At 49.5% G+C, this 25,523-nt stretch overlaps 1 protein-coding gene and 2 long non-coding RNA genes across 6 annotated transcripts in view; 1 reads left to right on the plus strand and 2 right to left on the minus strand.

The window, feature by feature from the left end:
• Window positions 1-1,562: 1,562 nt before the first annotated feature.
• Window positions 1,563-3,733, minus strand: LOC111557250. Its single transcript, XR_002737107.1, has 2 exons — window positions 3,628-3,733; window positions 1,563-2,070 (listed from the first exon to the last, which is right to left on the minus strand). It is a non-coding gene; the product is annotated as an uncharacterized LOC111557250 (long non-coding RNA).
• CHFR (checkpoint with forkhead and ring finger domains) overlaps window positions 3,568-25,523 on the plus strand; it is a 28,194-nt gene continuing 6,238 nt past the window's right edge. The window contains exons 1-14 of one of the 3 annotated variants that reach the window (XM_023241220.2): window positions 4,204-4,346; window positions 4,540-4,683; window positions 8,656-8,755; window positions 11,185-11,294; window positions 12,399-12,458; window positions 12,613-12,822; window positions 16,516-16,683; window positions 18,560-18,719; window positions 19,692-19,846; window positions 19,937-20,099; window positions 22,070-22,212; window positions 23,627-23,743; window positions 24,199-24,282; window positions 25,167-25,237. In XM_023241220.2, coding sequence (XP_023096988.1) covers window positions 4,551-4,683; window positions 8,656-8,755; window positions 11,185-11,294; window positions 12,399-12,458; window positions 12,613-12,822; window positions 16,516-16,683; window positions 18,560-18,719; window positions 19,692-19,846; window positions 19,937-20,099; window positions 22,070-22,212; window positions 23,627-23,743; window positions 24,199-24,282; window positions 25,167-25,237 — 1,674 coding nt within the window. In that variant the 5' untranslated portion in view covers window positions 4,204-4,346; window positions 4,540-4,550. Of the gene's footprint in view, window positions 4,347-4,539; window positions 4,684-8,655; window positions 8,756-11,184; window positions 11,295-12,398; window positions 12,459-12,612; window positions 12,823-16,515; window positions 16,684-18,559; window positions 18,720-19,691; window positions 19,847-19,936; window positions 20,100-22,069; window positions 22,213-23,626; window positions 23,744-24,198; window positions 24,283-25,166; window positions 25,238-25,523 lie in introns of all 3 variants that reach the window. The other 2 variants (XM_045041392.1, XM_023241219.2) reach the window with 2 other exon arrangements.
• LOC111557249 lies at window positions 6,232-11,185 on the minus strand. Of its 2 annotated transcripts, XR_002737106.2 has the most exons (4): window positions 9,246-11,185; window positions 8,527-8,785; window positions 6,685-8,267; window positions 6,232-6,453 (listed from the first exon to the last, which is right to left on the minus strand). It is a non-coding gene; the product is annotated as an uncharacterized LOC111557249 (long non-coding RNA). The 2 variants fall into 2 exon arrangements; XR_006587845.1 differs by having other exon boundaries at window positions 6,685-8,785.

The following is a 25,523-nucleotide window of genomic DNA, read 5'->3' on the forward strand; positions in this document are numbered from 1 at the left end:
ATACCTATGAAAGAAGTTTTTGCAATCAAGGTAATGAATATACCTGGCAAGCCCCCCACTATGCATCCCTACCATCTCCCTAGGCAACTTGATCTGCTTTCTATACATAAAATGTACTATTAATCTTATAGATTTATATATATGTGAAATCATACACTAGATGTCTCTCTTTTTCTGGGGTCTCTCATCATAACCATTTTGGAATTTATCCACAATGTTGTATTAATTGTTCCTTTCTATTACAGAGTTGTATTGTTTGTTAACCCTTTGCCTTGGATATGTGTCCTTTGTTAATCCATTATCAGACATGGAAAATCAGACCTTTTTTTGAGAGAGAGACAGAGACAGAGCATGAGCGGGGAGGGGGAGAGAGAGAGGGAGACACAGAATCTGAAGCAGGCTCCAGGCTCTGAGCTGTCAACACAGAGCTCAATATGGGGCTCTAACCCACAGACCATGAGATCATGACTTGAGCTGAAGTTGGACACTTAACTGACTGAGCCACCCAGGCACCCCAGAAAATCAGACCTTCTAATTGAAGGTGTCCCAAATCACAATTTTTTACAGTCTTTTTTTTTATTAAATTTTTTTTTAACGTTTATTTATTTTTGAGACAGAGAGAGACAGAGCATGAACGAGGGAGGGTCAGAGAGAGGGAGACACAGAATCTGAAACAGGCTCCAGGCTCCGAGCGGTCAGCACAGAGCCCGACGCGGGCTCGAACTCACGGACTTCGAGATCATGACCTGAGCCAAAGTCGGTCGCTTAACCGCTGAGCCACCCAGGCGCCCCTACAGTCTTTTTTTTAATGTTTATTTATTTATTTTGAGAGAGAGGAAGGGGGAGGGGCAGAGAGAGAATCCCAAGCAGGCTCCACACTCAGCACAGAGCCTGACACAGGGCTTGATCTCACAACCATGAGATTATGACCTGAGCCAAATGCAAAAGTCAGATGTTTAACCGACTAAACCACCCAGGTGCCCCTATAAATTTTTAAAGTCCTGTTTCCTGCTAGATTACTAACATGAATACAAATTAATGTTTGAAACTGAAACCAACCATGTAAAATAATCTAGTTTCATCTTTTTAGGCAAAGAACTCTGTATGAAATGACCATATAATCTTAATGTGAAACATTAATTTAAAAATATTTTCTGGGGTGTCTGGGTGGCTCAGTCACTTACGCGTCTGACTCTTGATTTTGGTTCAGGTCATGACCTTGCAGTTTATGAGATTGAGCCTCATGTCAGGCACTGTGCTGACAGCACAGAGCCTGCTTGGGATTCTCTCTCTCTCTGCCCCTCCCCTCCTTGTGCTCTTTCTCTCTCAAAAATAAACTTAAAAAAATTTTTTCTAACAAAAGCCAAATATTAAATATTTGGTGGGTGCTTTTCTACACTGTTAGTGAAATTGCGAATTCTCACAACCATCCTGAAAAGCAGTTTCATAATGTGTATTCACAGCCTTGAAAATATCCAGTTTTTTATGAAGTGTAATTCCATTTCTAGTAATCTGTCCTAAAGATTTAACCCAGCATACACTCAAAGACCTTGTATGAGAACTTTGATGGAATAGGGTTTATTACACTGACAATATGGCAACATCCTAAATGCCACACAGTAAGGAAACTGTTAAATTATTGTACACCCTTCCAGTGGAATATTAGGCAGCTCTTAAAATGTATGTTTCGTGGACATTTCAAAACATGGAAAAGGCTCATGATTTAATGTTAAGGGGAACAAAGCAAAGAATCGGACTGTCTCAAGTGTCCTTGACATTAGGGGTAAGATTGCTGCAGGAAAATTCTTATCCATATGAGGTGCCCTGGCTCCGATTTTCATGGGTTCTGTGGCTTTATCTTCCAGGCATGCTTTCCACCTGTAGCACTTTGCTTTTGGAAACTGTGCTTCCTTTCATTCTCCGGCCCATCACTCCACCCCAGTTGCCCCTGCCTGCTTTTTGGGTTGGATGCCATGGGGTAGAGGAAGTGTGCTGTCATTCAGGACCAAGTCTGCCAGATTTGAGGAATATCCACGATTTTCCAGGTTGGACCTTTCTGGATGCATTTTCCTGTAACGTTAAAAGAGGTGTTTCCAGGGGCGCGTGGGTGGCTCAGTCGGTTAAGTGACCGACTTCAGCTCAGGTCATGATCTTGTGGTCTGTGAGTTCGAGCCCCGCCTCGGGCTCTGTGCTGACAGCTCAGAGCCTGGAGCCTGCTTCAGATTCTGTCTCCACCTCCTTGCGCTCTGTCTCTCTCTCTCTCCCCCAAATATGAACATTAAAAAAAAAAAAAAAGGTGTTTCCATATTGCAGTTATATTCCACTGTTACGACAAGTTTTTCAGGTCGTCCTCAACATTATAGCAGTTGAAAGGTGAAACATGTTGTAGGTGACCAGAAACTTGTACTTTACGTGGCGTTTAGATAAGCTCCTGCCTGGCTGATATTAGGCTTCCGGGGATGGGTGGCGTTTTAGAGCATTTTGCCATCTACCGAAGATGACAGCTGACGTATCTGCTGTTGTTCCTGCTTTTGTGTTGCTGCTCACCGTCCCCTCCAGTTAGGAAAGGGCACACCTGCTTGTGCATACGTTTTGATATCACTAGAATTTTTATTTTTGAACTCTGAATCCTTTTTTTTTTTTATACATACTTGTATATACTCAACGTAGCACATATGTTAAATAAGTCCATAAGACGTTCCCTGGTGAAGTACGTCCATTTAAGATGAAAAACACCCTTCATTTCCCTGGGTTACATCCTCAAAACAGAAACAAGTGAGTAATCGCTATTGGTTGGCCTCAATCTGTTTTGTACAGGATAACATTAAATCATTTGAAGGAATTAATAAATAACTCGAAACGTGTTCTGTTGGAATTAGAGAAAGATCAGAATGTCAAGCATCTGGGTAAGAGTTTCACTGCTGAGTTGACAGCCATGCAAAGCTGAGATGCTGCCGGGGCTAGAACACTTAGGATCTTGCACAACAAGGCTTGGTTAGCCAGGTCTATGCCGTCTCCAACAAAGAGTCCAATAGGGTGCTGTGTTTTGCTATTTTTACATCCAAACCAATTTTTTTTCTTTTTCTTTTTAAGAGAGAAGGAGAGAGGGTGAGTGGGGGCCGGGGGCGGGTCATGACCTGAACTGAAATCAAGAGTCCCACACTCCAGCGACGGAGCCACCCAGGCGCCCCCAAACCAGATTTCTTAAGAATTTTAAATTCTGGCCTTTCCTTTGTCCGGAATCTGAGACCAGCAGGGCAGACGCACTTTACTAAGCCTAAGGGGACAGGTACCTTCGTCCCGACCTCTTCTGTCTCCATAGTCCTGGAACCCGTCACCCCAGAAGCTTGGGAACTATTCACTTGGCTCAGCGTCCACCCAGTTCCGCTAAGGGTCTGCCTGGGGCACGCGGCTGGGGACCCCGAAAGCGGTCCCAGTGCCAGGGGCTCGACAGCAAGCAGAGACCTCAGCGCCCACAAAATACCTCAGAGAATATTGACCTTTTTTACTTAAGAGAAACGGTAGTAGATTAAAAAAAAAAAAAAGGAAACATTACAAATTATGTAAGATTTAAATGACAGAGAGGGGAATACCGTGAACTATTTCTCCGCCACTCCCTTAACTTACAGGCTCCCTTCCCGGGGCGCCCGCCGCCGTTGCCCCGCCTTTCGGATTTCTGTTGACGGTAGTACTGACGTGTGTTCTCTTCCCGAGGCGGGAGCCGACCTCGGGGGCCCGGGAATGCCGCAGGCCGCCACCTCCGGGAAGGCGGCACCGCCCCTCGCACCCCGGCCGCCCAACCACGGAGGCGCTGTCACTCGGCCGCGCTCTCCCGGCGCACTGCCCGACTTCCCGGTCTTCGCTCCCCAACGGGCGGAAACCGGCATCCGAAAGTTCCCATTTATCTCGTCACTCATCTCCCGTCAGCCAGGCGGAGTGTCGCTGCGAGCACTTAAACGCCGCCCGCACGTCCCACGCGGCTTCGAGAATTTGCTTCCGGCGCCCAACCCCCAAGTGACGCCGTCCCTTTTGCCCCGACTTAACATGGCGCCGACCGCAGTTACTTCCCGGGTCTCCGCAGACGAAGACGTCCCGGCCATCACCAAACAAGGCGCTCGGGCCCGCAGTCTCCCGTCTGCGCACGCTCCGCTGGCCCCCACACTCCCACTCTCGGTGGCCGCTCCCGCTTCCGCTCTAGCCGCCGCGCTCGGTGGGCGCCACCGCCAGCCAATCGCAGGGCACGGACGCCGCCGGCCCCGCCCGGCGGATCAGCTGAGGGATCCGCGATGTCTGTTGACAGCGGCGGCGGCGGCGCGGCCGGTTCCGGGTTCGGCGCGCGTTGGGGGGTAAGCGGACCGCGCGGGGCTGTGGCGGGTCGGCGGGCGGAACGCGGCCGCGGCCGGAGGAGGCGGGGGTCCGGCCCGCGGCGGCGGCGTGGCGTGGGCGCCGAGGCCGGGAGGGCCGCGGGGCGGAGCGGCGGGGCCGCAGCCCCTGTTTTCGCGGTCCGAGAGCCTCACCCGCGCTTCCGGGTCCCGTCAGATGTGAATCCGATGGAGCAGCCCGGGGAAGGCCCGCAGCCGCCGCAGCAGCAGCCGTGGGGGAGACTCCTCCGCTTGGGCGCCGGCGAGGGCGAGCCGCACGTGCTCCTGAGGAAACCCGAGTGGACCATCGGGCGCAGAAGAGGTGCGGACCGGGGGTGGGGGGGGAGAACCAGGGCCGGGGGCCGGGAGCCGGGCGAGACTGTTCCCCAGGCGGTGGGAGGCCCCTGGGCGGGGCCCACTGTGCTTTCTAGTTTTTCCTGTGAGAGCTGCAGTTTATTCACTTACCGTTCCGCCAGGTCACTTCTCAGTGCTTCCTGCAGATTATTTAATTCTCATTACAACTTTATGAAGTAGGTGCATTGACTTAAGCTGCCCCGGGTATTAGAATGCAGTCTTTTCAAGTTCATGACTGCAGGAAGCATCTTCTCCGACCTCCATGGGATGAGATTGAAGTCAGTAACAGAACATTGCAAAATTCAGCCTGGAAATTAAACAACGCACGTAAACAACCAATGGGCCCAAAAAGAAATCACAAGGGAAATTAGAAAATACCTTGAAATGAATGAAAATGAAAGTGTAATCTGCCAAAATTTACAGGATGCAGCCGAAGCAGTGTTCAGGGGGAAATTTATAGCCTGTAGGTGGCTACATTGAAAAACATCTCAAGTCCCAGTTTATAGAACAGAGCTGCTCAAATATTCGTTGATTGAATGAGCCTGGGATGCTGGAACGGACAAAGTCTGGCAGCTAGGTGGGAAAGGGTGGTCACCCTTCACTCTTAACTGCCTCTAAACTCCTAAGTGGCCATCCCTTGTAGCTTTCCTACAGGGACAGAAGTGCACTGGTCCAGTCAACAAAATGTATTTTGTCTGAAAGTTAAGAAATCATCTCTATGATTTTGCATATTTTTAATTTTTTTTTTTTTAAATTCCAGTGCAGTTGGCATAGAATGTTTAGTTTCAGGTGTAAAATATAGTGATCCAACGATTTTGTACGTTACTCAGTGCTCATCACCGGAAGTGGGTTCCTGGATCCCCATCACCTAGTTCCCCCAGCCCCCACCCACTGCCCCTCTGGTGACCAGCAGTGGTTAAGAGTCTATTTTTTTGTTTCTGACTTTATATTGTAAAAAAGGGAGAATGTGAAAGTTTGTTGAAAAGCAAGTATTTTTTTCTCGGTTAACTATACTGGAATTAAAAAAAAGGCTAAGTAGTGCTCGCTTCGGCAGCACGTATACTAAAAAAAGGCTAAATACTATGATAAAAAAATAAGATGAGGATAATAGAATAAAATAAAAGCAATTATGTTTTGGTTTTATTTTACCCCTAATGATGTACCTGCACCTGGTTTTGTTGTTGTTTTGGTAGTCTTAAATCCCAATATCAAGTTAGAGGGTTTTTTTTGTTTTGTTTACAATTTTGAATGTATTTACATGTCCTTGGAAAGTTTTGGGAAATGCATTAATTGCTTTTTTTTAAAATTTTTTTTTAAATGTTTATTTATTTTTGCGAGAGAGAGAGAGGAAGAGCTAGAGAGAGAGGGAGACATAGAATCTGAAGTAGGCTCCAGGCTCCCAGCTGTCAGCACAGAGCCCGATGTGGGGCTCGAACTCACGAACTGTGAGATCATGACCTGAGCCACCCAGGCGCCCTAATTGCTTTTAATTGAGGTAATAGGAAATTTGGTGAAGAGCTTCTTTGGTCTGGACTAAGGACTTTGTACCTCCTTTGTACGTCCTTCCTAGAGTTCCTGAAGGATAATTGAGATCAAATGTGGGAAATGCTTAAAGGAGCCTGGCTTAGAGTTAGCAAATAACATTAACCATTGTTATTACAACACAGTATTATATATCATTTTACATGTTAATACGAGGAGCAAAAAGGGGTTGTTGAATTAATCTTAAAAAGAAGACCTTGGGGCGCCTGGGTGGTGCAGTCGGTTAAGCGTCCGACTTCAGCCAGGTCACGATCTCGCGGTCCGTGAGTTCGAGCCCCACGTCGGGCTCTGGGCTGATGGCTCAGAGCCTGGAGCCTGTTTCCGATTCTGTGTCTCCCTCTCTCTCTGCCCCTCCCCCATTCATGCTCTGTCTCTCTCTGTCCCAAAAATAAATAAACGTTGAAAAAAAAAAAAAAAAAAAGACGACCTTTTGGTGAATGTATTGAGCTCTCCGGGGAAATAGAAGTTGCCCTGTTGGTCTGCTCAGGCTGCTATAACAAAACACTACAGACCAGGAAGCTTAAGGAACAGAAATTTATTTTTCACAGTCGTTAAGTGCAAGAAGTCCAAGATTAAGGTGCTAGTCAATTTGTTTCTTGCTGAGTCTTTGTCCTGGATTGTAGACTTCCTCATCCTCACAGGCCACACACAACGTTGGTGTCTCTTCCACTTCCTTCTCTTATAAGGGCATCAGTCCTAGTGATTTCATTTAACCTTTATTCCTCCTTACAGGCCCTGTCCCTACAGTCATATGGGGGTTCAGGCCTTTAACATGGGAATTTGGGGGAGACACAAACATTCCTTAAGAGTTGTAGAACGTGGTTATACTTATTTTAAAACAGTAGTGTGCCTGCTACATATAAGGCATTATTCCGAGGATAAAGGCAGAGCTGAGTTGACCTGTGTTTCCCAGGGAGCTTCCCATCCTCGGGGAGTGGGAGCAGTGTGCACCAGCCATGTGACAGATTTAACCAAGTGAATTACATACAGGGCAGATGCCAAGAATAGAACTTAGCACGAGTATCTTGGATCCAAATTAGAAAGCTCATGTTCTTGGTGTGGAGAAGCTTGTTAAAATCCCATCCCAGTGGCACGGTCACTAGGGCTAGGTCTGGGGCTGCAAAGAAACTGTCCTGCTTCTTGTGCCCAGTATGCTGGGAAGATCCTGAGCATAGGGGAAGTTGACCCTGCGTAAATGTAGCAAAGCACTTCCCATAATATAAAACGTGCAAATAAGATTTCTACTACTTGAGGTTTAGGGAGGTGTAGTTCACATATGGTAAAATTCATCCCGTTATAGGTGTTGAGTGAGTGTTGAGAAATGGAATCACTACTGCAGTCCGGTGCAGAACATTTCCATCACCCCAGAAAGTTCCCTGGTGGTCCTTTGGATCAGCCCCCTCCTCTCACCCCTAGCTCTGGCAGCCATCTGTCTAATTTCTATCCCTGTCATTCTGCCTTTCCAGAATGTCACCTAAGTGGAATCACACAATATTCCACCATAGTCTGTGTATGGCTTCTTTTCTCTGACATAATCCTTTTGAGATTCATTTTAGGCTGTTTTGTGTTTCAGTAATGTATTTCTGTTTGATGCTGTGTAGTAGTCCACTGTTTGGATGTACCACAGTTTGTTTTTTTCCCCACAGTTTGTTTTTTAATTCACCACCAGTTGATGGACACTTACTTATATTGCTTCCCGTTTTTACTTATTAAAAATAAAGCTATAAACCTTAGTAGCTATAGTATAAATGTCTTATAAGCAAATTCACGATTAGATAGTAAAAACTCCTGAAAACTTTTATTCCTCTGGTTTAAGGAGAGAACACAGTATTTAAGGATTTCCCCCTTGCATTTAATGAGGATATAATGACTGTATTCAGATCATTGTGTGTAGATGCATCCACCTTCTGTTTTAAATTTTCTCAAGCGTGTTCATGTGTCTGTAATTTGCTCAGTCATGTTTTCTGTGAGTCTTGGTCCTCGCTTCAATTTTGTGATGATTTTTGAAACCTTAGATTACACGGAAAAGAAATTAAGGACTGACATAAGATGAAGAATTACGTAACTAAGCCCCTTAGTTTTTTTAAACTTCTGCTTTTATCAGGGTAGCTGCACATATGTGCATGTTGTAAAATTGTCACCAAGAAGCCAGAGGTGTTATGGGGGTATCCTCTAGGTAATGGGGAGTCAGAAAGGTTCAAGACAGTCCCTGTCTCTTTACTTTGGATTAATACATAAATGCTTTTTAAAAAATTGCTTCCTATCTTACTTGATTAGGTTGTCTCCCACCGTGCATATACCATGGGTCCTGATTTTCAACCACGTGCTTTGATTAAGCAAAGGGCACTTTTGTGCACAGTCCCCACGGTCACATCCAATGTATCCCTCTCTGTTTTAGGTTGTGATCTTTCATTCCCTGGCAATAAACTGGTCTCTGGAGATCACTGTAAAATTATTGTGGATGAAAAATCTGGTCAGGTGTCGCTGGAAGATACCAGGTAATCTCTTTCTTGTCTTGAAGCCGGTGGCTACAGAGAAGAAACAAGGGATTATTTTCTGTTAACACAGTAGTTCACTAGTTTCCAGGTTATTAGGAAATATATTTTCTGGTTTCCAGTAACTCTTTCATGTCTATGATGCTTCTTGAATATATTCAAATTAAAGCAAAAATATCTCTGAAAAAGGACTTAAAAGGCAGTGATAACCTTCTAGTTGCAAACCTATTCGAATTAGACTTTTTTCCTCCAAATCAAAAAAATCTTTTCTTTTTAAAAAATTGTTACACAACATAAGGAGTAGGTAAAAGTGAAAAGCTTTGCCAAATCCTACTAGCCCACTAGAAATTCGTATGTGTTTATTTTGTATTAAGGAGGTTTTACTATGTACGTTGTATCCTTTTTTTTTTTTTCACTTTTATTTATGGCGAGCTTACATTTGGTACATCTAGATTTATCTTGTCTATTTCATTATTATTTTATAATAACTTACCTGTCAGTTCCTTTATTGGTGGAGATTTATTATTTTGACTTTTTCTTATTATAAACAACGCTGCGACTCTTCTCTTCCAAAATGCTTTGCATTCGTGTCTGATTATTTTCTTGGGATAAATTCATAGGAAGGAACGCTGTGTCAGAATGTGCCTATTTTAAACCCAGGACAAGTAGCAGATGGCCTTCCAGCAGTACGTTGAGAATATGCCTTTCCCAACCAGATGAATTTTTGTTTTTGTGAAGGTCAAGTGCTACGAGATTGTTTGGTAACTACAATGTTAGGGATGAAAGACTAGAAATTAGGTTTATGAGGATGAACTGATGCTCCTTTCCTATTCTGGTACGTAGCAGATCAAGTTCCTTATTTCCCAGCCCAATGTAGGATAACGTAGCACTGATTCTAGAGTTGTCCTCAGGCAGCAGATCCTGGCTTTCCAATGCTGGCTGTATGACTATATTGGCTTCTTGGGGCTCTTGTAACAAATTACCACAAACTCAGTGGCTTCAAAGCACGCAAAGCTATGACCTTCTAGTGCTGAATGTACAAAGTCTCACTCAGGTCTCATTGGATTAACCAAATCAAGGTGTCAGCAGGGCCGGCTCCTTCTGGAGGCTTTAGGGGAGAATCCGTTCCCCAGCTTTTCCAGCTTCTAGAGGCTCCTGCGTTCCTTGGCTGAGGTGCCTGGAGGGGAGAGGGTGTCCATTCTTCACACGGGCAGCAGGAACTGCAGGTGCAGAGGCCCTGAGGCGCGAGCAGGCCCTGTGTGCCGAGGAGCAGTGAGTGGGAAGGCAGGGAAGTTAGACCGGAGCGGGAAGGCCCTGGTGTTCACACTAGGGAGCCTGGACTTTAGCCCGAGAGCAGTGACAGGTCATCGGGGGTTTGAGCAGAAGAGCAAAGTCGGGCTCCTGTGGTTAGAAAGAGCACGAGAGTGGAGTGCGGAGGGCCCTGGCAGCACAGGCTCTGGCTGGCTGTGGCGGCACCACCAGTGTTTGTACGTGAGGTTTCGCTGGGACACGGCCACTCTCTCGACTACATCCTGTGTGCGGCTGCTCTCGTGTGTCAGCGGCAGAGCCCAGGAGTTGGGACAGAGACCGTGTGACCGTACAGCCTGAACTGCTTACTTTCTGGCCCTTTCCAGAACACTGAAGGAGTAGAAGTCTGCTCAGTTGTAAAAATAAAGCCTCTTCACCACCGGAGGCCTTAGGTGTGAAACCATAGAGTTAAGACATGGGTGGTTCGAACGCCTGAAGCTGGGTCAGTTTGTTTAGTTGCTGACTTTTGTTCTTGTCTCGTACACTGTTCGTACACTTGTGATTTTCTGTTGGGTCTCTACTCGGGTTTCTCCTCAGGGAAGCCCTTCCAGTCCCGTCTGGCTTAGGCTCCCGCCTGTGCCCTCTGCAGCCCCCGCCTCTTCCACCTGGTGGTGTGCTCCCTGACGGACTGGAGTGACCTCCCGACCGAGGGACCACACCATCTTCCAGCCCAGAGCCTCGAATTCATTTGCTTCTGCTCAGAACCCATCTTTTAAGGGTGTCAGTGCCCATCTGAGGGATGAGCTGGCCTGCTGGGAGGGAAGGGTAGATGAGTGGACAGAGCTAAGTGCAGAAGCGGGGGGAAGCTGGAAATCGGAGCTGCTGGTAGAAGTCCAGGGTCCTCCAGAGGCCGGCAGAGGACAGAAGATGTGCTGTTGGGCAAGCAGAAATGTTGAAGCACGGTCAGACTGTCAGTAAGGGGGCAGCAGGCAAGCTTTCTCTCAGGAGAACTGTAGGGTGGCACTGGCACATGTGCCTCGTTACATGTTTACGTCATTCTTGGGAGTATTTTACATTTTCGAAGGCGTAATATTGAACTTCTTTCTAAGTGGTGGTAGAAAAAGAAAATTTTAACTCCCAAGTTATTGTACGTAGGATAAATTGCATTTTTGTTGTCTCTGCAGCACCAATGGAACAGTAATTAACAAGCTGAAGGTTGTTAAGAAGCAGACTTGTCCTTTGCAGACTGGGGATGTCATCTACTTGGTGTATAGGAAGAATGAGCCAGAATACAGTAAGAGAGGGAATGTACAGGGTGGGCCTCGGGTGGTGTATGGTGGGGAAGTCTGGTCACAGCTGGAAATCTTCGTCAAAGTGAGTCTGCTGAAGCAGGTATTTCCCTTCAGACTGTTAGTGTTAGCTACATTTTCTTTGTTCTTTATGGAGACTTTTTTTTTTAAGGTTTATTTATTTTTGAGAGAGAGCACAAGCAGGGAAGGGGCAGAGAGAGAGGGAGGCACAGGATGTGAAGCAGGCTCCAGGCTCTGAGCTGTCAGCACAGAACCCGACGTGGGGCTCGAACCCATGAACCGTGAGATCATGACCTGAGCTGAAGTCGGATGCTCAGCTGCCTGAGCCACCCGGGCTCCCCTTTATGTAGATTCTTGGTGTGAGTCCTGTTGAAGAGTGGGAGTGTTGACCTTGCACTGTGAGCCCCGGCCATTCTTCACAAATACCACAATGCTCATGAGTCTTGCATTTCAAAATGGCAAGGAGAAGTGAACAGGGATGGGCTGGGTTACATAGCAGAAGATAATCTGAGTTGTGGGGAGGAAGACCTAGAATAAGGGGCTGAAGGCCACTCATGACTGCTTTTGGAGACCTTACAGGAGACAACAGAGGCCTGACGATCCCCTTTAGGCTTTTCCAGATCTGAGTGTCTGTGTTTGGGGAAGAAGAACGAAACAGGACAAGGAGAGTTGGGAGAGTTTTTGGAAGGTTACCCCCAAACTGGCAGGAGGAGGCAGATAAGCTCAGGCTGTCTGTAGCATTGTCAAGGCCAGCCCCTGGCCCCGTGGCAGGGCCTTGTGTCTTCTCCTTCCGGTGGTTTGAAATGACCGGCAAAGCACAGATTCATTATCTACTCATCGTTTTCTCTTCCCTGCGTCTGCCTTCTGGCTCAGGACGTTTTTTTCCCGGAGGCTTATTTATTTTAAAGTTGGTGAAGATGCTTTGGTTCGCTTATTTTGAAATTCCTTAAACTGGGTAGTGTTGTCAGTAGCTGGTAAGTCAACATAGTCAACAACGACAAAGGGACTGAAGTGACAGAAAGGAGAAGAGGGAAGGAGCCCTGCTGGTACGTGAGGACACTGTTCTGATCTGCTTGGTTTCCTTTCAGACGTGGCATACCTCTACGAGTCTCTGCATGAAAAGCAAGGCATCACACAAGACCCCTTTGGTAAGTGAGACTGTGACAGAGGAGTGGGTGCGTGGTAAGGGCTGCTGATTCTTACTGGCAAAGCCTTTTCATCTGCTGGAAAGTCCTGCCTGAGGTAGTGGTGCTCCTCCTGAGCCCTGACTCTACGCTCCTTCTGCTCCTGTTGTGCTCACAGAAGCTAATAAAGAGAATGTGTTCCACGTGACCAAAGATACCTCAGGTGCAGGGCAAGGTGACGATCCCCAGGTCCTGCCGTCATCGCCCACCACTCAGGCGTGCTTTGAGGAACCACAGCCATCGACGTCGACCTCGGACCTCTTCCCCACGGCCTCTACCTCTTCCACGGAGCCCACCTCTGCGGGGCAAGCGCCTCCCTTCAGCCCTGGTGAGATGGGGGTCTCAGAGTGGTAGCTGCGTTGCTCTTCAGTCACTGACTCTGACTTGTGTTGTCACATAAGCCACTAAGGAAGTCAGAGGTGACATCAGGCATCGGGCTCTCAGCAGGATTTCTGTACTAGTAAATATTGTTTTCTCCCACCCCCGATAGAAATGCTGAAGGTCAGAGATTTCCTGGGATTTTTATAGTTTTATTGGGACATAACTCACCTGCCATAAAAATCACCCGGGCGAAGTGTACACTTCAGGGGTTTTTACTATATTCATACTGCTGTGTGATTCCAGAACATATCATAACCCCAGAACATATCATAAACAGTCACTGCTCTCCCTCGGCAACCACTGATCTGCATTCTGTCTCTGTGGTTTTGCCTGTTCTGGACATTTCATAGAATCAGAATCATGGGGCGCCTAGGTGGCTCAAGTCGGTTAAGCATCCGACTTAGCTCAGGCCATGATCTCACGGTTTGTGAGTTGGAGCCCCATGTCGGGCTCTGTTCTGGCAGCTCAGCGCCTGGAGCCTGCTTCAGATTCTGTGTCTCCCTCTCTCTGCCCCTCCCCTACTCGAGCTCTGTCTCAGAAATGAATAAACATTAAAAAATTTTTTAAGTAGTAAGAATTGGAATCCTATACTCTGTGGCCTTTTGTGTGTTCTGTTTTCACTGAGCATCATGTTTTCAAGACTCATCTAGAGTAACCTATAATTAAAAATTTTTTCATGTTTATTTATTTATTTTGATAGAGCACGAGCAGGGAGTGGCAGAGAGAGAGGGAGACAGAGAGTACCAAGCAGGCTCCCCACTGTCAGTGCACAGAGCTCAATGCGGGGTTCGAACCCACAAACTGTGAGATCATAACCTGAGCCCTAATCAAGAGTCAGACAGTTAAGCAACTGAACCACCCAGGCACCCGTCGACACTTTTAGAAATAATGTGAACAAGTCCATGTAACGTTAACATGTTGTTATAAAATTAAAGGACTAAAAAAACATTTGACACTGGCCGCAGAAAAAATATGTAGATAAATAAAGTATAACGGTCCAAGCGTGTAAGAATTTAGCAATGAATATGGCAGTTCAAAGCCACGAGCAAAACTGGGTTGTTTAATGAGCAGAAGTGATTAACATTTGAAAGAAAATAAAGGTAGTTTTGTCCCTCATCCATTACAACAAACTACTTCAAGATGGGTTTGAATGTAAACCACAATAGTGCCTGATGAAAACAAAGGTGATTATTTATATAATTTGGGGGAATTTTTCTTTATACGTGATACAAAGGCAAAAACCACAATTAAAAAAAAACAGTCAATGGGGTCGCCTGGATGTCTCAGTCGGTTAAGGGTCATAATCTCTCGGTTCGTGGGTTTGAGCCCCATATCAGGCTCCATGCTCGCAGCATGGAGCCTGCTTCCGAGCCTCTGTCCGCTCTCTCTCTGCCCCTCCTCCGCTCTCTCTCTCTCAAAAATAAACATTTAAAGAGCACGTGAGCAGGGGAAGAGCAGAGAGAGAGGGAGACACAGAACCCAAAGCAGGCTCCAGGCTCCAAGCTGTCAGCACAGAGCCCGACACGGGGCTCGAACCCACAAACTGAGATCATGACCTGAGCCGAAGTCGGGTGCCCAACCGACTGAGCCACCCAGGCACCCCAAAAATAAACATTTAAAAAATAATTAAAAATAAAAAGTCAATTGGGGGCACCTGGGTGGCTCAGTCGGTTAAGCGTCCGACTTCAGCTCAGGTCACGATCTCGCGGTTTGTGGGCTCGAGCCCCATGTCGGGCTCTGTGCTGACAGCTCAGAGCCTGGAGCCTGCTCCTGATTCTGTGTCTCCCTTTCTCTCTGCCCCTCCCCTGCTCATTCTCTGTTTCTCTCTGTCTCTCAAAAATAAATAAATGTAAAAGAAAAATTTAAAAAAATAAGTCAAATCCAACCATTAAAAAAAATTTAGGAGTGCCTGTGTGGCTTAGTCAGTTAAGTGTCTGACTTTGGCTCAGGTCGTGATCTCACAGTTCGTGGTTCAAACCCCACATCAGGCTCTGTGCTGACAGCTCAGAGCCTAGAATCTGCTTCAGATTCTGTGTCTCCCTCTCTCTTTTCCTCTCCCCTGCTCGCACTCTGATTTTCTTTTTCTCAAAAATAAATAAACATTAAAAAAAAAGCAAAAATTCTCTCACCCCCTCTTTGCCCCTCCCCTACTCGTGCATGCTCTCTCTCAAAACAAAACAAAACAAAAAAAGATTTTAAAAATAGAACGACCATTTGGTCCAGTAACCTTACTCCTGGATATATATCCAGAGGCATTGAAATCACTGTCTCCAAGAGATGTCTGCACCCCATGTTCATTGCAGACTATTCACAAAGGCCAAAGACTTGGAAACAACCTAAGTGTCCCTCGATGGATGGATGGATAAAGAAAATGTGACTTGTGTCTGTGTATGCATACAATTGTTGATTCCACCGTGAAAGGGCAGTGTGTTTATATATTGTGCAATTAACAAATAAAAGCTTAAACAAAATCTTGCGGTAAGCAAATCCGATGGAAAGCTTCCCTCCCATTGTGTAATGTTGGGGAAATTTTTCTATCTGCATGCCTCAGTGTATACATACTAACAAAATAACCAGCCTCCTAAATGTGAGGGTTGGTGCCAGCTTATTTCATAAGTTTCAGATGAATCCTCACCCTTTGTCTGTCGGAGAGTACCATCATCATCATCTTCATTCTGGAGTGAGAAGCTTGACTGAGCATAGAAAGTCCTTGAGACCGTGGTGGGAGTGAGAACCAGAGCCAGCAGCCAGCCCAGGAAGCTCCCTCTTTTCTCCCTTTGCTGTACGAGCTGATTTGCTCCCCAAACAATTTTACTAACTTCTTTTGTTTGGCTGCTGTAGGGCAGTTTCTTTTTCAAAGTAACAACACTTGAGTATTATAGACCGGATATGTACTATAGTATGGTGTTACACACTAGGTCTTGATTAAGATAAAGGTTATTAGAAAGTCTCCTTAACCTTTCTGCCAGGCTCGTTTAAATTCGTGACTCCTTGGGAAATAGTTCACACGCAGCATCCCTGTCTGGCTTCCGTCTCCTTGTAATCTGAAGCCTGCTGCGTCCTTCTCCTGAGAGGCCTGTGTGTCCCTCTGTGCCAGTGCTGCTCAGAGCACAGGGAATGTTATGGGGCCGCTAGCACACGGATTGGCCCTGTCTTAGACCAAATGTCCCACAGCTGACCCCGGCACCGCCACCCCGGTCACAGACACCTCTGCGTTTCTTTCCCAGTGGGTGTGCTGCTGGCCCAGCTCCCCCGAGCCCAGTAGTGGGCACGTGTGCACTTCAGAAGTGTGAGCCGAGTGTTTCTGTAAGCGTGTATTACTGAGAATATGGCATCTTGGAACACCTAGGCCTGGTTTGAATCTGTGGTGGTTTACCTGCCGTACCCTCTGCTTCCAGGCTGCACGAATCAGAACTTTTCTTGTTGGGGCGCCTGCGTGGCTCAGCTGTTAGGCATCCAACTCTTGATTTCGACTCAGGTCAAGATCCCAGGGTTGTGGGATCAAGCCCTGTGTTGGGCTGAGCATGGAGCCTGCTTGAGATTCTTTGTCTCTCCCTCTGCCGCTCTCCCCCGCTGACGTTCTCTCTCTCTCTCTCTCTCAAATTAAAAAATAAACCTGTCTTGTTTGTCCCTCTTGCAGACTTCAGAGATGCAGGCGTCTCCCCAAAAGAATGTGGTCCGTCTGTGGCAAATGATGAAATCCCCACCTTCCCTTCGGCTCTCCCAGACAGAGAAGGAGCACCCTTCTCTCTGCCAGGGTCCCGGGACCAAGAGGATTTGGAGCCTGTCACGAAGAGAATGAAAGCAGGTCAGAGTCTCACCGTTTTGTGTATCTCTGGCCCTTGAGAGCTGTTGAGCTGCTCCTGACGGGGCCTCCCCTTCTGTGGAAGCGGATGCCTCAGCATTTTCAAAATGGCAATGTGAGCCTTTTTTTCCTTTTGACAGCATCGGGGTTGAACCCTATTTATTATCTGGTTATGCTGATGGTCTGGAAGCAGTGCGTTCTGAGTTGCAGTTCTGTCTTGACATGACTATCGGTTTTTAAGAATATGCACCTGGGTGGCCTAGTTGGTCAGGTGTCCAACTGTGGCTCAGGTCATGATCTCACGGTTGGTGGGTTCGAGCCCTGCATGGGGCTCCCTGCTGGTAGCACAGAGCCCACTTTGGGTCCTCCGTCCCCCCGCCCCGCCCCTGCTTGTGCATGTGTGCTCTGTCTCAAAGTAATAATGATTTGAAAAAAGAAAGGTGACTTAGAGAAAAATCTGCCCTTAAAAAGCCAAAGTTAAAAGGATTGTAAAAGATACTTGGGAACATGTCATGGGACAGTGGCTGTGCTGTAGGCCTGAGAGCAGCCTGCGGTTGGAGCAGTGAGGCCGGGGGGCTCTGGGAGGGAGGGCAGGCCTCGGGGAAGGAGACGAGGATATTGGATGTGTTGAGTGGAAAATTGAAGCGACTGGCTTGAGGAGGGTGTCGAAAAAAAATCAACAGTACGTAAAAAAGTAAGTATCAAATGAGGCCATTTTTTTACTCTAGCAAAAATGAAAAATTGTAGAAGGAAGAAAACTTAATTTTGGTGTACTGTTTGACTCAGCAGTGAGTATTTACCTAAGCATAGTAACGTAAATACGATGCACGGAACTAACAAATACAATATACCAAACTAACAATTGTGTTACGATAATATAGTGAATGGGGCCAGGGGGCAGAATCCTTCTCTATCTGAATAGATGTCGGGAGATGGACGGTGTCTAAAGTCAGTCAGCCTCAACAGAGCATTACAGTTCAGAAACCTGGAGGTCCACGCCAGGAGAAACACCCAAAAACATGAAAGTAGTTTCCTCAGAGGAGGGAGGTTGGAGGTGAGGACAGGCCAGGGCAGAGGGCTGGTGCCCTCTTAATACTTGATTTTGTAAATTGTGTGCAAGTATTTCTTTCATTAAAAATAAAAATTAATCTAGGAGCACTATAGAACACCAGCAGAAGAAAAGGAAAAAAAAAAAGTTAAAAGCTCTTGGTAACGTCGGAGAGTCTATATTTTCCAGGACATACACAAGTCATGTTTTTTGTTTAAACAAAAACGATGATTATACACAAATATCGTGTGACAAGCCACCTTAATCTTTTAACCATGTATCCTGAATGCTTCTTTTTATGCCTTTGTTCTTCTAAACCAAAACTTAAGGGTACTGGAACTTGGGACTTACTTTAGGCCTTCTTTAAAATACAAACAGGGGTGCCTGGGTGGTTCAGTCCGTTCTGCGTCCAACTTCGGCTCAGGTCATGATCTCACCACGCTTCGGCTTGAGTCCCATGTCGGGTTCCACACTCTGAGCACAGAGCTTGCTTGGGGGGCGGGGAGAACGAGAGCGGTGGGGGGGCTCTCTCTCTCTCCCCTCTCTCGCTCGCTCTCCTTCTCCCTCTCCTCTCTCTCTCTCTCTCTCTCTCTCTCTCTCTCCCCCCCTCTCCCCCCCTCTCTCTCCCCCCCCCCTTGGGATTCTCCCTGTCTTTCTGCCCCTCCCCCAGCCACATGCTCTCTCTCAAAATAAATAAACTTAAAAAAATAAACTACACACAGCAGTGAGGGCTGTGTCTTCTGTCCACAGGTTAAGATGTTCCTAAAACAAAAAAGACCCGGTGTCTGTTTCTTCCTTGGTTGATGGTGGGCATGTGCCCCTTTCTCGCAGAGGGGGAGGCCGAGCTGAGCCTGCAGTTGCTGGTTGCGGACCAGTGTAGCGACGCCCACACCGCCCTCGGGGGCGTCAGACCCGAGGCCGTGAAGCCAGACAAGATGGAGGAGACACTCACGTGCATCATCTGCCAGGACTTGCTGCACGACTGCGTGAGGTGCGCTCGCCGCGGGGGGCTCGCGGGGGTGTCGTGGGGTGGCGGCGGGGATGGGGAGCGGCCCCCGGCAAGCAGGCCTCCGGGCCGCATCCGGTGCGGCTCGGCTCGGGGCGCTGCCGTCGTTCCGCTCGTGTGGCCACCGCGCCGAGAACCTGGCCGTGGTACCTACGGCTGTAGAAGAGCCTGCGAGGCGAGGTGACAGTTGCCTCGGTCCGCACCCGTCACGACCGACCCAAGAGGCCTGGCGCGCCTCGGACGCAGAACGGGAGAACCGTGCTGAGCTTTGAGGGGGCGTCGTCGGCACAGAGGGAGTGCCCCCAGATGAGGCCCCCAGGAGCGGCTTGGGGACAGCCCTCTCACGGCTTTTCTGTGGGGACTTAAGAATGAGAGCCTGTCCGAGTCTCCACTTAAATGCAGGCCTTTTTGGCGTTCGGTGTCCCGGTTCCTCATATTCCTGGAGTCACAGCCTGCTTGACCATCCCTCTCAGAATACGGATGGTCACTTCTGGTTCCTTTTAATTAACAAGGACCAAATTAAAGTAGTTTAGGGTGAAAGCTGTTCTTGCACGGGAACTGTTTCTCACCTGGCTTATGGAAGGCAGACGACACTCCCAGTCAGCGGAGCGTGCAGATGCTGCCACCAGTGGGCACTGTACGCAGGGCAGGTGTTCCCCACCCCCCCCCCCCCCCCGCCTCTGCCCACCATCCACACCGAGAAGCATGGGTTCTAGTCTCTGCTGGATCAAGTGAGCTTGGTGGGTGGCTAATTTGTAACCGACCCTCAGCCCGAGTGAGGCCACATCCTCCTCTGGGAAAGACGCAGCATGAACTAGGGCCCCTGCCTCTCAGGCTCCAGGCAGGCCATGCCCCGTGTGCCCTGGCATCCGGGGGGCTGCCGCGGCTTGGCAGACAGAGGCTCCACCTGCAAGTGCTCCGTGGGGGGCGTCTGAAGACCTGTCCTTGTGCCCTCAGCCTGCAGCCCTGCATGCACACCTTCTGTGCCGCCTGCTACTCAGGCTGGATGGAGCGCTCCGCCTTCTGCCCCACCTGCCGCTGTCCGGTGGAGAGGATCTGTAAAAACCACATCCTGAACAACCTGGTGGAGGCGTACCTTCTCCAGCACCCAGGCAAGTGGGGAGCCCGCCCAGCTCCAGGAGACGGCGGGGTGTCTCTCCAGGGGCCCCTCGGCCAGCAGAGCCATGTCCTTTGAATTCCAGACAAGAGTCGCAGCGAGGAAGACGTGCGGAGCATGGCTGCCAGGAACAAGATCACTCAAGACATGCTGCAGCCCAAAGTCAGAAGGTCTTTCTCTGATGAGGAGGGCAGTTCGGAGGACCTGCTGGAGCTGTCAGACGCGGACAGCGAGTCCTCGGACATCAGGTGAGCTTGTGCCTGGCTCTGAGCGGAGCGGGGAGCTGGAGGCAGCACGGGGCCCGAGTCCCGGCTCTGTCCTGAGCGGCCCAGCTCGTGAGTGGTCTGTGTTCTGATGTGTGACGTCAGCCAGTGACGGTGCCCGCCTCGGGCCTGGTGAGGACGGGGCGGGCGCCGGCTGAGGACGGCCGCTCAGTTTGCTGATGGTGGGGGGATTTGCCACCAGCCTTCTCCAGTACCCCTTCCCTTCTCAGGCATACACGCGATATTTATTCTCTTTTGCTTTTCTTCTTCCTCCCCACGTCAGTGAGACGTACAGCCGTGTGTGAGTTCAGGGTGTGCGGGGTAGTGGTTAGACTGATGTCTGTTAGAAAATGACTGCCATAACCCGTCCCTTGTTATCTGCCGACACCTCCTCAGGTGCCTCGATGCATTGGCTACGACGGGGTGCAGGATTTAATGTGTTCTTTGTCTACTGTGGGCACGCTTCCTCTAGCTCAGCTGGTGACCGGAGTCCCATGGTGTGAGTTGCAGTATCGTCATTTGTGAGGATATTATTGCAGGAAAGCCACGGTCACCTGGCCAAGAAGTTGCGATTCTAGCAGACCTTGTTTTATTTGCTGTAGAATGCTGCTGTCTGCGGACTCAGAAGTCCACAGTGCGTGTTTTGGGTGGGTCATGACATTTGAAGAGACAAAAATCAAATCCCCTAATTAATTACTTTTTGTTTCTTTTTGTAAAATTTAGAAATAGTGGTGAAGCAGAAAGTAATAAAATCGCTGTAGTATGAACATTTTATTGTGTATCCTTCTGGCAACTCCTATACGTAGTCACTCGTATTTCCTTTGTTAACAAAGTAAAAGGCAATATACTTTAAATATCCTCATAAAGACGGGATCCTGCTGTACATATGGTTCTGTGCTGTTTCCCGAATTCTGACTGGAGAGGCAGTGCTGTGGGACAGACCCTACAGTCACAGCTCTGAGCGCACGTCCAGTTAGCTCGCGAGGGTGCTTCAGCTCAGAGAGCCTCACCGGGAAGGCGCCTTGCTGGGCCTGGCACCTGTGTCATCGTATGCCTGTCAGAGGGGTCCTGTTGGTGGCCCCTGAGGTTTGTGGAGGGATGTCGGGAAACCCTGTTGACAGTTGGTGTGGCCTGAGACGAAGGTCATCTGGTTCTGAAATGAGGTCAAGCGGCTTCTCACTAGTTGTTTTCTGGTCACGTCTTCCCCGTTCTTCCCTCGTTGGCTCCTGCCGTTGGAGACAGGCTCAGGGCAGCGTTCTCTGAGAGGAGGGGAGGGTCTGTGGGTGTGTTTCCTGTGGGTTCGTTTTTTGTTAACTATCTGCATTGTTTGGAAAGCGCAGCTAAAGTGCACACAGCTGGGTGGCCCGCCGGGAAGTCCCCGGTCGACAGCAGCATTCAGCTGTGGCACATTTTGTTCAGACTTTAACACCGTTTCATAGGTGCCTAGGGTGATGGGCCTGAGTGTGCCCCTGGACGTAGTTCACAGCTCTCCCAGCATCAAACCTGTGAGAGTGGGTCGTGCCCAACGTGGGGACTGAGTGGCCACACTCCGGGGGACACTGTGCTGGAAACCGGGGTGGGCACAATGTGTCTCCGAACCGTAGGCGCCACGGAGGGAGGGTGGGGGGCGGGGGGGTCTCTGGAAACCTTACAGCAAAGGGGAGCCAGCAGGTAGCAGGGAACGGGGCCCTCCCTGCTGCTGCTCTGGCGTGAGCACTGACCGGGTGTCCAGTGGGGACGTGCCATCTGTCCCCTTCACGCACACTGGGCGGCAGCAGACGCAGAGCTGAGGCGTGAAGGAGGGATGAGGTCTGCGGGCGGACAGATGCCTCCAGGCTGGGGATCTGGGTCTCCTCTGGTCATCGGGGCTGGGGGCATTGGTGCCGCCCCCTACGTGTGCCAGGGCAGAGCTCACTGCTTCTCCGCACCCTGTGTGCCCGTGTGCTTCCTTGCAGCCAGCCGTACATCGTGTGCAGACAGTGCCCTGAGTACCGGAGGCAGGCAGGCCAGCCCCTCCCCTGCCCGGGGCCTGGCAGTGAGCCAGGGGCAGCACAGGCTCCTGGGGATGCACCGTCCACGTCCACCAGCGTCACGACAGGTGAGACGCCGCGCCTTCCGTGCTGTTGTCCTGCTGTGACCACCCAGGGCGCTGCCGTATTTTTATTTTTCCTTCTGGCTCCTCCCCCGCTCCCACCCCGCTCCGGTCACTGCCTCCCTTGTCCTACCCTCTCCTACCTTGTTGCTGCTTGTACTCTGTTGTGGGTTCAGAAACCAGAGAGAGTTCAGTTGATCTCTCGTGGATCTCTGCTCCTGGGCCCTCCCGGGGGGTTCATTCCTCATTCTGACACATGGGACCCCCAGCCCACTGCTTTGGGCTTTGGCATCCCCAGGGCTGCTTGCTAAAGCTGAAATGACCCCTACATGGGCCCCTCAATGAGAGCCTGGCTTCTTTTCGACAGCAGGCTGTTGTGTCATCAGAGCCACCCTGAGCTCTGCCTGCTGGTGGGTCCTCAGGTGCCATCGAGAAAGGGAGAGAGAACATGTGGAATCCATGTTTTTGGCCCTGGCCATTCTTCAGTAGGGCCCAGTTTCTTAGCTGATGTGGGCCTGAGCCTGTCATGAGGCCACTGACTCAGGATCATGACCCAAAGCCGTGTTCAGAGCCATCCACCCTGACGCGGTGCTGCAGCTCTCTCCATGGGTGGCCCGTGGACAGATGGGCAGGGCGGGGCCTGGTTGCCTCCCGACTCTGCCATTCCACAGGTGTGGTGTCATTTTCAGACTGGAAGTCCCCAGTGGGATGGGCCTATAGCAGGTGTGCGTGCATAGACAGAGCTTCCCGTGTGGTCATTGAGTGGCCGCGGCTGAGCTGTGTGGACACAGCTGTTGGGAGGGTGGAGGTCAGCCAGTCATGGCCCCCAGGCCTGCCACCTGTTTATTTGGAAGAGACAGAGATTAAATATAGAACTTGCTCTATTGTTTTATGGCGTGTGCTTTATGGCCCAAGGAAATGGTAGAAAACCTTCAAGTGATCTTTGAAATCTTGCTATAACTGCTGAACTGAAGTATCGCGTTTGTTTATTTTTCATTCTATTTAAAATGTGTCATTTAAATGGCAGACTACCGGGGCGCCTGGGTGGCTCAGTCGGTTAAGCGGCTGACTTCGGCTCAGGTCATGATCTCGCGGTCCGTGAGTTCAAGCCCCGCGTCGGGCTCTGTGCTGACAGCTCAGACCCTGGAGCCTGTTTCAGATTCTGTGTCTCCCTCTCTCTGACCCTCCCCCGTTCATGCTTTGTCTCTCTCTGTCTCAAAAATAAACGTAAAAAAAAAAAAAAAAAAAATGGCAGACTACCATTTCGTAGTTTCAGAAAACGGGTGTGAGTTCTCCCTGGGTTTTCCTGTGGATCTGTCTCCTTGTGGACCTTCCAGCCACGTCCCTAGGCGTGCATCGAATCTCCTGTTTCTGCCTGTGTCCTAATGTGAGCGGCCTGAATATCCTGTCTGTTCCGCAGCCCAGGATTACGTGTGTGCCCTGCAAGGAAGCCATGCCATCTGCACTTGCTGCTTCCAGCCCATGCCCGACCGGAGGGCAGAACGTGAGCAGGACCCCCGCATCGCCCCCCAGCAGTGTGAGTAAGGGTGTGCACGGACGCTGCCTGCCTGAGCGGCCTCCCCACCGCAGAGCCTCTCCCGCATCCTTCTAGGGTCAGGTTTCAGAGCGTTGCTGACTGTGTGTGTGGTATGCTGTGAAGATGTGGGTCTGTTTCCTCATCTGCGTACTCAGTTGTGTGTGCAGCCACATCGAATGACCATCTTTTCCTGTCAGTTGATGACCCACCCCTTCGTTCATCGAGTTTCCATGTATGGGTGGTTCTCCTTCTGGAGGCTGCCTCTGACCTTTGTTGCCGCATCAGGAGCATCATATTTTCGTAATGTGTCACTCTTGAATGTAATAGACGAAATACAGTGCTGTGATTTGCAACTCTGGGATTGCTGTTAACATGGACTTTGCCGTTTATTTAATGGTTATGTGAATTTACCCCTCGCCGAAATGGCCTGACTGGTGCTTGTGCTGTGTCCACAGGTGCCGTTTGCCTGCAGCCTTTCTGCCACCTGTACTGGGGCTGCGCCCGGGCCGGCTGTCTCGGCTGCCTGGCCCCGTTCTGTGGTAATGCCGGCACTTCAGCTCTCTGCCTATCCTCTTGCTGCATTTGAGGGTGCTGGTGGGCTAGCGTGGCCCGACTTGAGAGGGGCCACCGTCGATGACCTGCTTCTCACACACGTTTGACATTCTTTTAAATGTTTATTTATTTACTTACTGCGTATACAAGAGCAGGGAAAGGGCAGAGAGAGGAAGGTAGAGAGAGAATCCCAGCTAGGCTCTGCCCCGCAGGGCGGAGCCCAGCATGGGGCTTGATCCCATGAACCTTGAGATCTTGGCCTGAGGCAAGACTGAGCCACCCAGGAGCCCCCTGTGTTTGACATTTAGAAGTGTCCCTCTGCTAGCTCAAAACCAGGCAGTAACAACTATGGGGATACTGAGCTCAGTCAGGAGGGTTCACTTATGTGCGAGGAACACCACCAACAAAAATGCCGCCTGGCTGCGGCATTCAGACCTCATGGTGCCAGACCAGGTGCCCAGGGGACGGAGAAAGCTGTCAGAAGTCATTTTACTTGTTCTCTTTTTAAATTTTTTTTTTTTCAACGTTTATTTATTTTTGGGACAGAGAGAGACAGAGCATGAACGGGGGAGGGGCAGAGAGAGAGGGAGACACAGAATCGGAAACAGGCTCCAGGCTCCAAGCCATCAGCCCAGAGCCTGACGCGGGGCTCGAACTCACGGACCGCGAGATCGTGACCTGGCTGAAGTCGGACGCTTAACCGACTGCGCCACCCAGGCGCCCCACTTGTTCTCTTTTTAAAACCATATTTTACAATGGAAGCTTTTATTCTTTCTGGACTGTAAGAAAGGAAATTTGGTTATCTTAGCTGTCGGTGAACGATACTTTCATAGATTGTAAGACGGTGACTTTGCTTCCTTCCATTTGGCAGAGCTGGACCTGGGTGACAGGTGTCTGGACGGGGTTCTCAGCAATAATCACTATGAGTCGGACATCCTGAAGGTAGGGGACTTCACGTACAGGCGCGGGTGGGGGCTCAGGCCTAGAAGAGGCCCCCAGGAGGCTTTCAGCTCTCCCAGTGGCTCTGACTAGTCCTGCCGCCGAGCTCACCACATTGGTGTTTTCCCACGTGTTCCTGTCTTCCAAGAGGTTATTTCCTTCATGCCCATCACGCCACGAGTCCACAGGTGTCGGCTCCGGTGCCTGTGTGCCCCACGCAGAGTTTTGGGGTCTGGGTGGGAGCCGGGGGCGGCCCTTTGCTGGAACCTAGGCCTCTCTCTGGCTTCCT

The sequence above is a fragment of the Felis catus genome, chromosome D3 (genome assembly GCF_018350175.1).
Source record: "Felis catus isolate Fca126 chromosome D3, F.catus_Fca126_mat1.0, whole genome shotgun sequence".
Classification (NCBI taxonomy): domain Eukaryota; kingdom Metazoa; phylum Chordata; class Mammalia; order Carnivora; family Felidae; genus Felis; species Felis catus.